Here is a 19,086-nt window from a genome sequence, read left to right as displayed (position 1 = left end):
CAGTATTCTACCACTGAGCAACGCCGGTTCTTGTAACTTGTAGTCAAACTTGCCTTAGGCAGGCTTGACCTAGCACCAATGACACAGTGGGGCTCGAACCCTGGTACCAGCCGAGTATTCTACCTCTGAGCAACGCCGGTTCTTGTAACTTGTAGTCAAACTTGCCTTAGGCAGGCTTGACGTAGCACCAATGACACAGTGGGGCTCGAACCCGGGTGCCAGCCCAGTATTCAACTACTGAGTAAGGCCGGTGCTTGTAACTTGTTAAACTTGCCTTAGGCAGGCTTGACCTAGCACCAATGACACAGTGGGGCTTGAACCCGGTGCCAGCCCAGTATTCTACCACTGTGCAACGCCGGTGGTTGTAATTTGTAGTGAAACTTGCCTTAGGCAGGCTTGATTTCGGGAAAGCAATCGCGTTAATACGACCTTTAAAATGTTTTAAAATAGCGAAAGAACAACCAGTCATCGCACAATATGTATTGCGTAGCGAGTGGGACGTCCAATGCTCCAACCCATTACAAAAGCTTGTCCTTGTTCCCAGATTAACTGTGGCACATACCCACTTCAGCCATAATTCGTCATCGTTGTCAGCCACTGCATGAACAATTGGCACAAAATTTGTTGCAAGTGTTAAGCGGATACCACGCTTCTCAGACGAATGACAAAGAATAGCTTAGCGAATGTTGGCCTGCTACCCAAATAATTTTAGTAATAATGACCTAGTGCGTATCAAGCAAGTGTGCTTGCAGTAGTTACCCAATGAGTGTTTCGAAAAGGCTCTGAAAGGCCGCTCTTCTAGCTTTCGCTGTGACTGTGCTGCGCCTTCCGAGCAGCGTTATTTGTTTATGATCTACTTAGCTGCGTTAGATTTAGGGACACGGTTATTTTTGATAAATTATAAAAATATTTGTTTGGAATAGTTTTTCCAGAGATATAAGTTGGGCGTGTAGGGCATGCCGATCTACTTCTTCAAATGAAAGTGTCCAACGTTCTAAATGCTCTCCGCTCTCTCTGTAATTATTATTATCACAAGCCTAACTTATGTTTATCTCAAAATAGTTTCTACTCACCGTTTCCTGCGCGAGTAAATTCCATTTTATGCCATCAAAGTCTTCAATTTTTTTTTCTCTCACTCTCGACCACGTTTCTCATCACTTGCAATCAGTATCCCGGTGGTGGCTCTCCTTTATGAGCGCAAAATGAATACTTTATTGCGTCATTGAGTAACTAGAAAATCTTCAAGCACGTCGCAGTGCCGTATCGTACACAAGGGGTCCTGCAAGTTGTAATTTAACCACGGCACTGCACTCTTGCATTGTATGAGCCTGAGTACGATACATTAGATTTCGCTGGTTCTTGCCCGTGATGTGGAGGACAGCCAAAATTTGCTCATATTACATGGGAATGTGAATTAAGGCACCCAAAGTTAACACGCCTCATATTAATACGGGCAATTCACTAAGACACGTTGCCTGGCTAGTTGGTTGGGGTTCATCATTTATAAGGGTATAGCGCACCACGACAAAGACACAAAAAGAGAGACGCACACACACACACAGCGCTGTGTGTGTGTGTGCGTCTCTCTTTTTGTGTCCTTGTCGTGGTGCGCTATACCCTTATAAAGGGCAAATTCATAATGGAGCGCTAGGACACCTTGCACGCCAGCGAGGAAAAGGAGGCCCGGGTGGTGTTCCTGGACAAGGGGCAGCGGTTTGTGGAGGCCAGTGTAGTCCTGGACTAGGGGCCCCAACAAACCTGGTTCAAAACAACCTTCATTTTCCTTCCAATAAGCGCCTCTCCTTTCAATTATATTGTAGTCATGTGTCTAGAAGCCTATCCAGCCATGAATAATAATAAGCGTTACCCTTCCTTCTTACAATCACGTTTATTTTTTTTTTCGTAGTGAGGTTCCTATTTAAAGTTCTGAAATGGTTTAGTGTGCAGTAGTGTGTGACAGCGTCATCTATGCGAAGTACTTAAGATGTGTCGGTTCTTATAGTTCACATTTAAACTCACCGATCAACGTTGATTGCGCAGGCATATGCGTGCGTATTTGATCACCCTAAAAGACTATCTATGCACGGCTTTTTTTTTTACGGCAGTAATTTGTTAGATTTGCTTTCTTGTATACGTTGAGTGCGCCATTTTTGCAAACGAGAGGCGCCGCGAAAACTCTCGCAAGGTAAGAGTAAACCACAACCATGCTGCAACATTCTAGCAGTTGCGGCGTATGAGCAAGCGCGTGAGCAAGCAATAAAAAAATAAAGTACTGCTGCTTTATGCAATGAATGCAACACTGTGCTCATACAGGTTGACGCTATGATTGTCATAATGTTGTAGGGGATATCATTAAGTGCGGATCTTCTTAGAGGCCCGGGCTGTGGGTCACTGTCTTATGCGGTCGAAACCAGGATAATGAAACAGTGTGCTCATACAGGTTCGCGCTATGATTGTCATACTGTTGTTGGGGATATCATTAGGTGCGGAGCTTTTTAGGGGCCCGGGCTGTGGTACACTGTCTTATGCGGTCGAAACCAGGTATAGCGCAGCCAGATGTGGCACTGTTTGTATGTTTGTCGCCTAAAAGATCTTGGCTCATACCTATAAGGGAGATTGGCCACAGTGTACAATATAACGAAAGTTTAAATACAATGCTTCTCGCATGTATTCTCATGTTATCGCCATTTAGCGGAACGGAGGCAATACAACGAGTAAAAATAGAAAAGAGGACGTAAGTGAAAACAAGAGAGAGAGAAAGAAAGAAAAGGTAAAAAAAATAGAATATGGAAAGAAGTAAAGGCGGGAAAAAACATGAAAAACATGAAAAGAGGATAGGAAAGAATTAGATGAAAAGAAAGAGAAAACTGAAGAGAGACAAAGGCTCCGCAACTCCTTCAAGCTTGCACCGAAGCTGTCTTAACGTTTCGTTATTTGTTTAGCAAGAGCCCCCGAAGGCACTATCGCAGGTGAGATACACATCATTTCTATATGATTGGAGAAAGAGAAAACCGCGCAAACAAATTAAACTAATTAAGGTGACGCAAGTACAACACAACTACGACAAAAATGATCACCGCCACGCACTCTGTACTAATGGTTACAACAGCGAGAGCTGAAACATGCGGACATGGTGTTTAGCAGTGGGTTCAACCCGACGTGGCACTGAAACCTTCCACAATTATTGGTTACATGTTCGTGCTCCTTAATGAAGTTAGACTGGCATTCAGCTTGGATTTACCACAGTTCACATTCCTCACATATGTGTCTCGCATGATCATGGTCATGAAGGAGCGTAATGAGCAGTTAAACGCTTCGCAATGCGTTAATCATAGTGGTCGTTTTCGAACAATAGGCAGTCACAGACATCACAGCTGCGGCCAAAGTGCCACCGGAGAAACTACCGTCTAAATCGGCCGTTCGCCCTAGCGAACGCGCTCCCGCAGTCGTCACGTTGACGCTGTCGTGCCCACAACGGCGCTTGTGCGACGCGGCGTTGTTGCAAGCGTTTGGCATATCGCGAGGCAACTCGGCGGCGTGATTTGCAGGATCTGCCCACCACCAGTGCTTGCATTCCCATTTGCGATTTAGCATGGCTTGGAAGGCTGTCGGATCATCGGTGCGCCGTTGCTGCCTTTCCCCAGCCTCCCAAGCCTGCTTTTAATGTGCAGAATTTCTTGGAGAACTTCGGCAACTTTGAGCGTATCTATCTATCTATCTATCTATCTATCTATCTATCTATCTATCTATCTATCTATCTATCTATCTATCTATCTATCTATCTATCTATCTATCTATCTATCTATCTATCTATCTATCTGTCTATCTATCTGTCTGTCTGTCTGTCTGTCTGTCTGTCTGTCTGTCTGTCTGTCTGTCTGTCTGTCTATCTATCTATCTATCTATCTATCTATCTATCTATCTATCTATCTATCTATCTATCTATCTATCTATCTATCTGTCTATCTATCTATCTCTCTGTCTGTCTGTCTGTCTGTCTGTCTGTCTGTCTGTCTGTCTGTCTGTCTGTCTGTCTGTCTGTCTATCTATCTATCTATCTATCTATCTATCTATCTATCTATCTATCTATCTATCTATCTATCTATCTATCTATCTTGCCACCTACTACATTTAGCTCTCCTTGCCATTCCGATAATGGTATCGATACCAAGCTTGGTATGGCATAACATGACTCCATGGAGAACATATCTGACTAGTCATAACATAAAAATTATGACATGTCCTGAATGCCATGATTTACACTTCATGGTCCTGCAGCTCTTGCAATGGCTTCGTTCACATGGCATGTTGCAAAACTGGTACTATATGACAAGATTGCATAGCGAACACAAGCGACAGACTCTAACATAAAAATTATGACATGCATGTCATCTAACAACATGATTAATACCACGCACATGATGCGCTGGTGGCCGTTCCGCTAGCCTCACTTATACCAAATTTGGTATTACGGGACATGAATGGATGACGAAGGTATGATACTGGTGCAAACATGATAAACATGAGATGTGTGGCATGAAAAAACATGGCTGCATGCTACGCTTTCATGCGCTCCCAGCCGTTTCGCTTGCTCCACATATGCCAAGTTTCGTATTACGTGACGTCAATGGATGACGAAGGTATGTGAATGGTGCAAACATGATAATCATGACATGCGTGTCATATAAGAACATGACCACATGCCACAGTCAAGGCGCCAATATGTTTTGACGTGACGTAGTGTGGGTGCTCGCCGGCGTTCATTTTGTCGCGTCACGCCGGCGTTGCCATGCCAGGGGCCGGTCCTGCCATATACTCGCAGGCGCGCCGCGCTGCATCACTTTTACTCATGCACGTTTCAGCACGTCCGGCATCCCTTCAACACAAAAAGAGGGAGACGCAGTGTTGTCTGGGTAACGCATCGGCGCAAAATGCAGCATGTCGCATTTCGCACCAGTTGCCGTCGGGCCGCGCCGACGGACGCTTTTCGCACCGGTCGCGCCTGGCGTCAGACTGCATAGTGCTCGCGTTTTGCTAATATAGCGTCGCTCTGCTTAGCGCGCGCGTGCGTCAACGCTACATTGGAGTGTATTGGGCTTTTCATGATACGCTCGCGGGCGTTTCGCTGGCTCCACATATACCAAATTTGGTGTTACGTGACGTCAATGGATGACGAAATATGTGACTGGTGAAAACATGATAATCCTGACACGCGTATCATGTAAAAGCTAGACAACATACCGGGCTCATAGCGTGCTCGCGACCGTTTTGCTTTCTCCACATATACTAAATTTGGTATAACGTGACGTGAATAGATGATGAAGGTAAACGACACATCCAAACATGATAATCTTGACACGGAAGTCATGTACGACATCATTTACCCCCCCACCCCTCGTATCGTTGTGCTGATTTTAAAGTGACATATCAACTTTTCTCATTCGTGATTCGCATATATATCATGGATTCCCACTGTACGTGGGATCTGCCTTTTTGTTGTTGTTGTGCCCGGGCTACACAAGTGGCCCGGTAAATGCGAGATCTCTCACGTATCTACTGTCGGCGCTCTGATAGAGTTGTGGCGGCTCTTCTAGAGCCATGGCACCGCGCGTGCTCGGTGCTGTTATGCCAGCGAGTCCTCGTCAAACGACCGTGCCTCTGAAAAAGGCAATCTGGGTCAAGGCCAGCCCGCAGTCGGCCTGGCGCGATCACCTCGACGGCGTGAACACGCGCGGCGCCCCTCTGGCCCACGTGCAGTGAGTCAGCTGCGCGCGTGACAGCGAGCCGGCGTCCGCGTGTCTGGTGGTCTGACGCATGGCGCGGCGACCCCATTGGCGGAATCTGCCCTGACGACCAGCGGCGCTTCTGATTGGACATTTTGGTTGGACCCGGTGTAAATAAAAGAAGCCCTGCGGCGCGTCGCGATCGGCGTTCCTATGAGCGAGGAGACCCCATGTCGGAGGGCCGACATGTATGCGAGTCGGCGGTCTTAGGCGAAAGGCTGACCTATGTGTTAGAGAGGAGAGCTCGGCTCTTCGAGTCTCTGTCGGCCCCAGTGCCGAAATTGTAACGCCTCTGTATATATGCTGTACATAAACCTTGTTTAACTCACCGTCGTCTCGTCCGCTCGTCTTATCGGCTCTGCGCAGAAGCAGTCGCGAGCTGATAAACATACGCTACGCAACAGTGCCAAGGCTGCGACGGGATGAATGACGTGACTCACAAATGCAGCCAACCGCGAACGTTCTTGGGTACGACACTGAGAACTATGTAACTCCCAGTACAGCGAATATTGAGACCGCTCATGACATCAATGCCGAACGGGTTTGCATTTCTCCTAGTGACCCGGCTGTACATCCAATAGTAACGCCCAGAACGTCTCTTCATTACTATATTGAGTCATTTTGTGTGGTAGCTGATACCCTTTCGTGATACTACATGGAAATAATACAGTGACGACGCCAAGGGCGTTGTTCGAGAGATAATACATCGGTATGTTTGGATAGTGTGTCGGCATGCATAGGTGACATCGCAGCAACAGACCCGAATGCTACGCGGTGCTAGCGTCAATCAAGCTGTCTCAGGACACGCCGCATAGCGTCCCTGTTAAGCTTGCTGACTGCCCCGCCGCGGTCGTCTAGTGCCGCAGGTCGCGGGTTCGAATCCCAGCTGCGGCGGCTGCATTTCCCATGGAGGCGGAAATATTGTAGGCACGTGTGCTCAGATTTGGGTGCACGTTAAAGAACCCCAGGTGGTCGAAATTTCCGGAGCCGTCCACTACAGCCTCTCTCATAATCATGAGATGGTTTTGGGACGTTAAACCCCATATATCAAGCTTGCTGACTATTGTAGAGTGAATATTCAATTACCTCTGGAAGGGCACGTTTTACTTTCGTGTTATAGTGATTCCAATAACAGATGGACAACTATACTTCGTTTTTTTCTCGACAGTGGGTCTTACGGACATCTAGTAATGCTTCGTGCATCCCCATTTGATAAATATTGAATTAGTTCCTCAATTCAAACTTATTTATTAAAATAGTATCATTCTTATAACAAGTACTTCTAAGTGTACCTCACAGAACCATCTCATGGGTTATGATGACTCCTTTGGGAGTCATCATAACCGAACTATGACTGAGTGTGCGCGCACGTGCTGCCGAATGTGCTGTTTCTCTCTTCCCTCTCTGCTCTCTTTCATCTCTTCCATCCCTCTCCCATGCGCAGGGTAGCAAACCAGCTGCCTATAGGCTGGTTAGCCTCCCTGCCTTTCTTTTCTCTCTATTTGCCTTCTTTCCTTCCTTGGGAGTCATTGAATGAATGATCTCGTTTTTTTAAAATCAATAAGGGATTCGATACGATTGTTACGTTACAACACGATATCAATAAAATATTCACTGCATTAACAGAATGTGTTTTAAGGTCGTCTTTTCTGGACATCGAAACACCTTGGCAAATTATTGATGCAATGGCTTCGAAAGTTTGTTGCCTTCCCAATGTATTTCTAGAGCACGTACAGAGCTTGGACTTCTCAATTTTGTTGAAGGACGTAGCTTCTCTTCAGTGACAGCTTGATTTATTGGCCTATAACAGTCTATCGAGTACCACAATGCCCATGTCGCGGAAGCCATTTGCCTTTTTGGTTACAGAAATAATTCTCCTTACATTCTTCGCTACGTTCCCGGTTGGTATATTACTGGCTTTCCAGCTGATGGCGTAATTTTAGAGCACGCGCCCATTGACACAGGAATGTTAGCATCGGTCGTTGAGGTGTCAATTCAGCTGCATTTTACGGTCCTGCCCGGCTTAAATCACTGAAATATGCTGATTCTCAAATCATCGGTAGTCACAATTAGCATACCTAGCGAACTTTGGAAAGATAAATTCTATACGTCACCTTTCATCATCATCATCATCATCATCAGCCTGACTACGTCCACTGCAGGACAAAGGCCTCTCCCATGTTCCGCCAGTTAACCCGGTCCTGTGCTTGCTGCTGCCAATTTATACCCGCAAACTTCTTAATCTCATCTGCCCACCTAACCTTCTGTCTCCCCCTAACCCGCTTCCCTTCTCTGGGAATCCAGTCAGTTACCCTTAATGACCAGCGGTTATCCTGTCTACGCGCTACATGCCCTGCCCATGTCCATTTCTTCATCTTGATTTCAGCTATGATATCCTTAACCCCCGTTTGTTCCCTAATCCACTCTGCTCTCTTCTTGTCTCTTAAGGTTACCTTAAGAGACAAGGTAACCTTACTGCATCATAAAGGTTACCTTACGTCACCTTTATGATGCAGTAAAACGCGACAGGAATGCTTGTGAAGTCGAACGGACGTTTGATTGTGGCCTGAAGTAAGATATTTTTTACACTTTTAAGGCATTGTTAAATACAAGGAGCGTGGTTGGTATATTTACGTTACGTTTCTTGACATAATCCTCGTTCATATGTCAAGTAATATTGTCACGATGACATCCCTTAGCCATGTGACCTTGCAACTTGAGGTATTACCTGGTAACGTGATTGTGTCACATGACGAGAAAATTTGACAATTGCTTCAATCGGGCTACATAAGTATTAAAGGCGGGCGAAGCAAATTTCTAGAAGGTGAATTCGGTTTGAGTGTGGCTCAACCTGATTTTCTCGTTTGGATGATTAAATTTCGAAAGTAAGCCAAGTGAGAGTACTGAGAGAAGTTCAGGTAAGTTTTGACAGTATGAAAACTGATTTTTCAAATTCGCCGCCAAGACCAACGAGGCCTCAACATTAGGTAACGTGCGTTTTTCGCCATTAGACAATCATTCCTATGCTCACCCGACGGATGCCGGACCGTTTCCTGCATAGGGCCTATAATTAGAGGTGTGAGAATATTCCCAAGTTTCGAATAATGAATCTAAGTTAGCTGCATTCACTTAGGTGCTTGAATAAAAAAGTAAATATTTGAAAATATTCGAAATTCCGAATATTTTTGAAATAGCTTTGAAAAAATGAGCACCGACGAGAGAACCCGAAAACAACAATGTTTTGGAACAGCCAAAGGTCATTTTCCTTTTAATTACTAAAGTGACCTGCACCGTCAGCCAAAAATCATTGTCGGCGCCATGTTCTTTAGACTATCAACACTCAATTAATCGCCGTGGAAACGTCCAGAAACTCCACTCTTGCTCACTTTTTGCTATGATTAAGCTGTATTGTATTAATCAGTTCCTGTCTTCATCTTGTAATAACTGCTTGGAGCCTCATGACGAGCGACAGATGCGATTTTTTTTACGTTTGAGTAAATTATTCTTGAATATGTTGATATTAACGCTGATTGTTACGTGCTATCGGTGCGCAAGCCATGTTGTGATGACAAGTTTATCTGCGTCATCACATCTTTAGTTATATCCGCTGTGTGTGGTTGAAAAGTGTTTAGTTGTTGTGCTCCTTTTTTTACATAAAATCAGGTGACAAATCTTACATTGAAAACGTGAGTGAGTGCTGCATTTGGGCCAAGAGTTACAAAATACTATGAATTCAATTGAGTTTTTATTTCGGACATGTATAAATTAGGGCATGGCTGCGGAAAAGGAAAAAAAAAGCTGCAGTTCCTGCTGTATACGAGGTTATCCTAGTTTTCGTAATTATGAGATTAGGCGTTGAATAAAAGTAATTTAGACGATAGGTCCATGGCTAACCTAGCAACGTACATGCAGGAGTGTTGGGAAAAAGGGACGATACCGCAGGAGTGGAAGCTCGCAACTGTAATTTTCATTCCTAAACCGGGTAAAAAAGTCGGTTTTGAGAATCTTAGGCCGATATCATTAACGTCTTGCGTAGGTAAGCTCATGGAGCATGTCGTTAAGACGCGGCTCAGTAGGTACATGGAAGACAATGGTATGTATCCGGACACCATGATCGGTTTTCGACCCCGACTATCAGCGTGCGACGTGATGCTACAGCTCAAGGACCAAATTACAGACAAGCCAACGCGAGACACAAAAGTTATCGTGGGGTTAGATGTGGCAAAAGCATTTGACAACGTGAGGCACGTATCGATCTTGGAGAATCTGAGCTCACTGAACGTCGGAAATCGAGTTTATATATACGTCAAGGACTTCTTTTCGAACAGGACAGCCACTTTAAAAATCGGGGAATAATCCATCGAGGACATTAAATTAGGCAACAGGAGGACACCTCAGGGCTCGGTGTTATCACCCACCCTTTTCAACATTGTGATGTTGAAACTGCCTGAACAGTTAAAGGATATTGAGAATTTAAATCACACCATTTACGCGGATGACATAACATTATGGATGAACAAGGGCAGCGATGGCCGAATTGAAGGCTCTCTGCAAATCGCAATTGATAAAATCGTGGAGTACCTGGAGCCCAAAGGACTTAAATGCTAGGCCTAAAAGTCGGAAGCACTCTTCCTCATGCCCGCCGGAAAACGGCGGCTCCACAACAGGCCTGAAGTGGACATCGACTTGTATGTTAACGGCGCAGAGATCCCCGCGGTCGACAGTATCCGTGTCTTTGAGCTAAGGATTCAGACGAACCGTAAGAATTATGAAACTCATGCTAGGTTGGAAGCCAGTTCTAATCAGACATGACGTCTCATCAGACAAATAGCAAACAGGCATGCTGGAATGAAGGAGGCGAACCTTCTTAGATTAGTGCAGACCTTCATAATAAGTAGGATAGTGTACGTGGCACCTTATTTAAAATTAAACCAAGCGGAACGGGGCAAACTCGACACCATTATCAGGAAAAGTGTGAAAGTCGCGCTTGGACTTCCCCCAAACACGTCAACTGACAGACTTATGAAGTTGGGGTTATCTAACACACTCGATGAGCTAATCGAGGCTACTGTGACTGCAGAACATCAAAGACTACTCGGATCTAAAACGGGGAGAGCAATATTAAAGAGATTGGGCTATGAGCCCACGCATGAGCAAGCGCGTTCAAAAGATATACCGATACAGATCAGGGACAGGATAAAGACACCTCCGCTACCCAGAAATATGAACCCTACCTTTCACGAAGGCAGGCGTAAAGCCAGGTCAGAGGCATTACAATCCAGGTACACCGGTCGACAGGACGTCGCCTATACAGACGCTGCGGAATATGAAAGCAAAGCGGCACACACGGCAGTGGCGGTCAAGGAAGATGGTGGCCTGATTTTGTGCTGCACAGTCCTTGGTGTCGAGACTGTAGAGGTCGAGAAAGTGGCCATAGCTTTGGCCATCAGTGAAAAGGGGGTCAGGGTGGTCATCAGCGACTCCAAAAACGCTGTGAGAAATTATGAATCAGGAAGGGTGACGGAGACTGCCGTCCGTATATTAAACATGGTAGGAGTACCCAAAGAGCAGGTTCTGCTTGTCTGGTCTCCAGCTCACCAAGGACTTAGAGGGAACGAGGAGGCTCATTCGGTCGCCCGAGGTCTCACCTACTGGTCTACCCCTAGAACCTCCCAAGTTACCGAACAAAGAAGCGAGTATATGCGCACATACCATGAAATTGTCGCACACTACAGGCTGAATCGGCAAGTATACCCGAGAGGCGGACAACTCACTAAGAAAAATGAGGTTTTGTGGCGAAAGCTACAGACCGGGGTTTTTCCAAACCCCGCACTTTACAGCAAGTGGCACCCCGCAGTTTTCCAGTTCCAGTGTAAATTTTGTGATGAGGTAGCGAATTTGATGCACATGGTGTGGACATGTCCAAGTCAAAACGATGGTTCTCACACTGTAGAATCCTGGGAGGCCCTGCTCTGCAGCCCAGATCCCAACGTCCAGCGCGACGTCATCAGTCAAGCCCTTGCTGCTGCCGCGACCCAAGGGATTCCGGCCGACAGCTAGGGGCGACGGGCCATGCCTGAATAATTGACTGACTTTTTAATAAAGTTTTCTATCTCTCTTTCTCGCCTGAAGTCATTGGTGAAAGCGTGTGAACATTTGTTTGAAATAAAATGCTGAGGTGTTCAAAGGCTGTTTTCAAAAAGGGTCTGTTTTCTATGAAAAAAATTCATTTACTATTAGTATTTCATTAAGTGTCATCACTATCCGATTCGTGTTTGATTGGACTCCAAAATGCACCATTTCTACAATACAACGTATAATCATTTTGCACTAAAACTTACCTGCTTTCTACATGTTCCCTCGCCATCAGGCTAGGCTGCTGGAGGCCCCGACGCGGTGGTCTAGTGACCAAGGTAGTCGGCTGTTGACCCGTAGATCGTGGGATCGATTCCCGGCTGCGGCGGCTGCATTTTAGACGGTGGCGAAAATGCTGTATGCCCGTGTGCAAGTTAACGTGCATTTGGGTGCACGTTAAATAAAGTTTAACCAGGTGGTCGTAATTTCCGGAGCCCTCCACTACGTCGTCTCATATTCATATGATGGTTTTGGGACGTTAAGCATATAGAGTTTATCAAATATACACTAGAGGGAACTCTGGCGTTAGTGCCTATGGGAACTACAGCACTCGGTGCTTCAGCGAGAATGGGAATGATGAGTAGTACACGAATTTGTATAATCTTCGTACTTCTGGCTCCTTGTGTGTTCGTGTGGCTTAGAGCCGTTTTCTCATGAAACAAAAATAAGCAAATGTTCAGCAGTTGCGCTTCACCACCTTATTCGTTTAGATTTACGATTTCAAATCTGATCACGAAGTTTTAAAAGGTTCATTATTCTCTTCGAAACTAAACCAAAACACGCCCATAAACGAAGCCGCCCCGCCGCGGTAGTGTAGTGGCTAAGGTACTCGGCTGCTGACCCGAAGGCCGTGGGTTTGAGTCCCGGCTGCAGCGGCTGCATTTCCGATAGAGGCGGAAACCTTGAAGGCCTGTGTGCTCAGATTTGGGTGCACGTTAAATAACCCCATGTGGTCGAAATCTCTGGAGCTCTCCACTACGGCGTCTCTCATAATCATACGGTGGTTTTGGGACGTAAAACCCCACAAATCAATCAATAATTCTTAAGTTCCTTTATCGCCCTGTTATACCGTAGCAGATCATTTTGTTAAGATTACGCCCACTTCGCGATCATTGCAGATTACTCTGGAACCTACGTGGCTGCTATCGACAACGTTAGAATATTCGACGGCACACGTATAAATGCAAACGCGCTTCACCGCTTGTCAGTTGATCGACAGCTGACGCTTTGTTCGTCGCTATCAGTGCTGTGTGTACAGCTGTACCTTGACTTTTCATTGACCGGCCACAGGTTCGGCTGAATAAACAATTTCATATTCATCGACGTCATGACCCCGTGACGCTGTGAAATATACTTCATAGTTTTCACACACTGAATGAATGACATGGTTTATCTCATGTCCATAATTTTTCCAATTCTAAGATCGAAATAAACGAGCAGTTTACTTCGCCTCTTGGTTCAACGAACTGAAATTGGTTATTATCTCTTCGCAGGGGCCGTGCTATTTGTCCTGTGCAACTGTGCAGTAGTCTTCAGCCACTTGGCTCCTCCCGCGGGACCAAGAAGACTGCACCACGATGTGGTGGACAGCTTCAAGGTGCATAAAACCTTCTCGCTACATACGCTTCGATTTATATAGAGAGCGACTAATAAGAACTCGTCCTGTTTTAACTCAGCAACTGGTGAATCACTCTTGTAAATGCAACATTTTTTGATGTAGCATTGTAGGCGTCCTCGATTCTACGTTCGGGTTTGAACTTATATATATACGATTGGCGGTAGTGATATAGCAGTAAATGTCTTCAAATCATGACTTTTAGTCATGATTTGAAGACATTTTTTGCGATAGTTCATTAACCTGATAAGCCACTCTTCAGCTATGTCGAATGTAACAGGTTTGCAGACAGACAGCGGCGCCGGCTGCAGATGTATACTTATCCGGCCTGCTTCTCTGCGCTGGAGAAGCGGTAAAGGAGGCTGGTTATGACACCGATCATAATGAGGACTTTGTGTTTACGAGGGGTATTGCGTATGTGCTCCCCTCACCACTTATTAGCCAGCGCCGAAGCCTGGCTCATCTGCTCCGGACGATAATCTATTGTCGCACCTGCGCATTGATACTTTTTCCCTCCCTCCTTTTTTTCGCGGCGTTCCTTTATAAACTAATGCGTACAATGCCATAGGGCTCTCACCGCAGTGTTCTAGTGGTGAAGGTACTCGGCTGCTAACTCGCAGGTCGCGGGTTTGAGTCGCGGCTGCGGTGGCTTGATTTTCGATGGAGGCGAAAATGATGTAGGCCCATGTGCTTAGTTTTTAGTGCACATTAATGAACCCCAGAAAATCAAAATTTGCGGAGCCCATAACTACGGCGTCTTTCATGACGATATGATGGGTTTGGGACGTTACACCCCACATATCAATCAATAAAAGCCGTGGGACCATTCTTTTGTACACCTTTTTTCGGCAAGCATGCCGCTCTAAAACGTACGTTGTTCCTTCTTGCGGTGTTTTCCTTTCCCGGCTTGGAGGCCAATTCGACCAAACGTAACAAGGGCAACAAATTGAGGATGCTCTCAGTCACTGTGTAGCCTAGTGAATGGTGAGATTGCTGGAGCAGTGCATACCCTGGGCTGCGCGGCTTGCTTGAGCTAAAGAAAGGTGCATTTCTCGCGCGAGCACTTAAAACAGAAACTGAGGATGACAAACATTCAATCACATTTTTAAGAGCCTACGCGTTATGTATTCCCTTGAAGTCACGGGGGAGGGAGGTGATCTTTAATGTTTTTTCCTAAATTTTGGCAGTCATGTAGGCGGCATTTTTCGCACAGCCCTTAAAACTGGCAAGACTCAGATAAAGCAAACTCAACTCAGATAAAGTTGTTTGCGTGTATGCGTGCCTTTAATGAAAGAAGATTTTAATTTAGGTTAGCGACGACTGTACCTTCAGGATATCTTCAGAATATAAATCATTCCACTTTTTTTAAAGTACGAATTAAAGAATAATGTGCATAAGTTCCTGTTCGCAGAAGCTGTAAAGTATGTAGATCCCTTTTTAATGTACCAGCATTATGTGGCTCCTTACACGGCTCTGATGCGACAAGAAAGCACTAGCACACTAGTTAGGTTATCTCCAGGGTCATGCACATCCTCTTTCTAAAATTGAAATTTGGATAACCGAACAATTGAAAGCCTGATATCCAGCAATAAGGTTGGTGATTAGACCAGTTGGCGGCTTACGTGCCAGACAACGCGACGGGCAAACAGAGCCCTGCGGAGCTTGCCCAGCAAACTGTCTTGGTGCAGCGTTCTGGGCGATGCGAAAGGACGGCGACGTGACCAGTTTACAAAGCTCGGAATCGAGGATAGCGAGAAAAAGGAAGCGCAGGAAGGTTAGTGAAAAGAGAACTTCGAATGTCTACACGAACATGGAAAGTTAATGAGGGTACAAAAGGATGGAGAGCGTGCATGACAGAATTGAATGATTTATGATAAGACAAAGCCCTCACGACTCTGGAAATAAGCGCGTGCGAATGTCAAAACTCAAAAATTTAACTTACCGACACACTCAGTGACAAGCAAAAGAGAGTCGGGAGGTTTGGGAAAGATGGAAGAATAGGAAACTACGTCTATATCTCCTGCAGTCACTTCAGAGATGTTTGCCTACGAATTATAGACAGACACGGTAAAATGGCCTGCATTACGCAAAAAAACTCTTCGCATAAAAAATGCATGCTGGTCCAATAAACGAACGCTGACGATGAAAGGAGCTTTAGGTAGCCTACTGTGAGTCATCTGCGAAATGACAATGCTTCATAAATGTTGCCGCGCTAACACACCGATTCCATGAATGGGTGTCCTTGGCAGATCGAGCTTTCTGCAGCCAAAAGTCACCATTTTCACGGGTCAAAAGGTTCTACTATGACAATTGGAACGCTCTGAAATTTCAACCAATGTGTGGACGCTAATATCAAGTTTTCTGCGAAAACGCACAACGGCGCTGAAAATTTTTAGGCATTAGTTAAGTTAGCATTACGACTGATCTTTAGCAGCTAAGCGTTGTTTACTTTCGCGAATGTAGTTAGTGAGGAATGGGACAGTGGAGTTGAAGAAGAACGGAACACTGTCTTTTTCCTCTTTACGCTGCCGCCACAATGTTTTACACAAGAAACAAAAAATAACTTGGCAGATATCTCGCGTAGCTTGGGAATCGTTGTTATGTGAAGTATACCGAGGGCAGGTGGATGTGTCGTAATTTTTTATTGAGTGAAACGTCCCTTAATGACGCTGAAGATATATATGGAAAATGTTGTACACACAGACATATGCTTACTGTCACGAATGTTTTATATAACCAGTTGTTTACTGCTGCGCAGCGATGCCAAAGTGACACTGCTATTACCAACAGCAGAAGTGCTAAGCTGATATGTTGCACTTGGGCTTACGAGGATTGTAGTTCTGGACACTGCTACATAAACCAGCTTCAGTGGGTGGCGCATAACCACAGTAGAAGTTAATCTGACGTGACAGCTCTATTACACTTGTAACGTTTTAAAGTTGGATAGACAGCACTGCAGCTACAGTTGACGTTTCACAAACATTGGGGTCTATTCAAAAAGCAGTTCTGAGACCTTGCGTGGCTCTGTGGTAGAATACTTGACTACCAGGCAGAATGCTTTCGTTTGATTCCTTCTGGGAGCATAACATATATTCTTTCTATTAATCAAGTTAACGCTTCACGTTCCTGGTTAGATATAAAATGTCAATAAGCTGTGGCACATACCCCCTTACCTGTAACACCCACCCATCCATGGTATACAGGTATGTGCCGCACATGTCACCTAGAGCGTTTGACGATGTACTTAACGGGAGTCTCGCATTATTCACGTGACAACCAGTGAGTCATATTCGTCAAACCATCTTACCGTCACACACTAACTTAAGTTTGCGCCAAGTTGAAGGGATATCACGAGGGCACTCACATAGAGGCGGCTAGATGGATATGTATATAGATGACCATATAGACGCACTGAAATAGCTGGCATCACGTAAAGAACTGCTTCGAATTTTAAGAAATTCCCGCAGTTGCGAAATAAATGCTGACGATGAGAGAAGCCACATGCAGCATACTGTGAATCATACGCGAAATGAAAATGTTTGATAAATATTCACGCGCTCTCAGCTCTGGGTCTTACAGTCGACATTGCCGTATCGCTGCAACTTCTCGAGCTCTCAGGTCAGGGCCGTACAGGCGGCATTGCCACTCAGGCACTGCATGGAGCTCCTTACGTTCGCTTTATTCTAGGGCAGTGGCACGACTGAATGGAATGCGTATAGAGCGCCTGCCTATATCATCGGCCCCCGCCGGCATTACGCTGTAATAGTTGACCGATGCCGTTATTTCTCGCGTGATGCCCGCCAGAGAACGGTCTATTAAATGCGAAGCAGCTCTTCGACTAGCCTGTGTAACGCTGTCTCTCCGTCCGCACCATGCTCCGCTGGCCGCAGATGTTGGGGCAGTGCCAAGTAGATCACGCCTTTCCTCGCGTGCGCGTGCGTTGACGTCCCTCTCCCCTAGTCTGTCGCTTTCCTATTGCTTCACTCTCTCACCGCTCGCGACGTTCGAGCGCACATAGACGGAACACTGTTTTTGTGATGAAATTTACAAGAAACAAAACCCACCTCCCATGTCTGCGTTTCAAACAAACGTTCTTCGTGTAAACGGCAGACCGAGTTTCGCTTCGATTCATTCTTGCAGCACCCGCGTCAACGGCCATTTCAACCGGGTCAACGCCGTGCGCACCGCAACTGTTTCGCATTCCATCAGGGGAGATGGTCCATATTCTTTGTTTTCTCCGATACGTACATATGGGCGTTGCACTACGACTGCGCACTGCGAAGCACGAATTGAAGCCGGACAGAAATTCTTTACGTGCTTCGCCCTTTAAAAATTTCAGACAAAAGTCCGAACATGTTCATTGGATAGGCATACGATTGAACAAGAATTCACAGATGTTAACTTGACGGTTTTAAAAGAAGAACGCAGCACAGCCAAGACTTGAAGACTTCACTTGAAGAATTGCTGTTCTTGAAGGGAAGTGGACACATTTGCCGGTGACTCTCAATGAGGCTCACAACGACATGTCAGATTTTGGTAATGATCAACATGATATTTGTGAAACCAGTTGGCCTAATCAATTTTGTACAGATATCCAAGTGACAAATAGACTGTTTTTCTTGTCACTATTGAGAAAATAAAATGATGTTCATTAGATGCCTTGGGCCGAGAGCAGTAATAGGAACACACAACACAGAAAAGAGCTCTCAGTTCTGTTTTTCTCTTAAGGAAAATACGCCGACTTTAGCAATTACCGACACTGCGATGAAGCTAGCAGCGTCAAATACCATCGGTGTAGCCAAGTTTGAGCAACCCCGTTTAATGCTTGATGTTGAACTATAACTTATAAATGTCCCTCCAGACACATGACTCATTGTGTTAGATGCATCCTACTCCTCCTGAGTGATGCCCCACTACACCAACATAGGCGTGTGAAGTGACACAGACTTGAGCCATCGCAAACTATTTTTTTACAGCTGCACTTTCAACCGTCGGACAACTGCGTCTCAGAAGGTGTCTATCTTGTTTACGCCTGTATTATAATCAATCAAACATCGATTTGCGTTTAATTTCAACAAAACTAAAAATAAAATTGGCCAGAATGTCCTAATCCTTCCAAATATACTCTAATGCTATCGCATTTACGCGTAATTACAATTGTTTTCGAATCCTCATTGTTTTAATTTTTTTGATAAGCTTTTATACCGATTGAGTGCTCTCTTACACCGACAGAGTAATGATCGCAGCTCACCACGCGGGGTTATGTGTGTTTTGTAAATCTTCTTGTGACTCTCTGTATGCTATTCTTATTACTTGATGTAATCCTAACTGCAACTCTTACATTAGAACTCACGTATGTTTCAATACAATTTCACATGCTCTTTTGTGCTGAAAACGTTGCATGCTGTCGATGGAATGGTTTTTAGGGACCAGACAAGCTACTTAGAGCAGCTTGTAATCCTGAAGACCATCGAGAATTTTCTGGTGAAATAAACTTTGACTTTCTTAGATATTTGTTTGTGTTATGCGAATAATAGACATCATTGAATAAAA

At 45.2% G+C, this 19,086-nt stretch overlaps 1 protein-coding gene across 1 annotated transcript in view; it reads left to right on the top strand.

Annotated features, from left to right (window-relative positions):
- Positions 1-19,086, top strand: part of LOC119178624 (uncharacterized) — a 37,442-nt gene that overhangs the window by 2,758 nt on the left and 15,598 nt on the right. Inside the window, exon 2 of the mRNA XM_037429845.2 lies at positions 13,412-13,515. Within this exon, the coding sequence (XP_037285742.2) occupies positions 13,412-13,515 (104 nt within the window). The remainder of the gene's footprint in view (positions 1-13,411; positions 13,516-19,086) is intronic.

Source organism: Rhipicephalus microplus, chromosome 1 (assembly GCF_043290135.1).
Source record: "Rhipicephalus microplus isolate Deutch F79 chromosome 1, USDA_Rmic, whole genome shotgun sequence".
Taxonomy (NCBI): Eukaryota; Metazoa; Arthropoda; class Arachnida; order Ixodida; family Ixodidae; genus Rhipicephalus; species Rhipicephalus microplus.
This window is presented reverse-complemented; position numbering and strand designations above follow the sequence as displayed.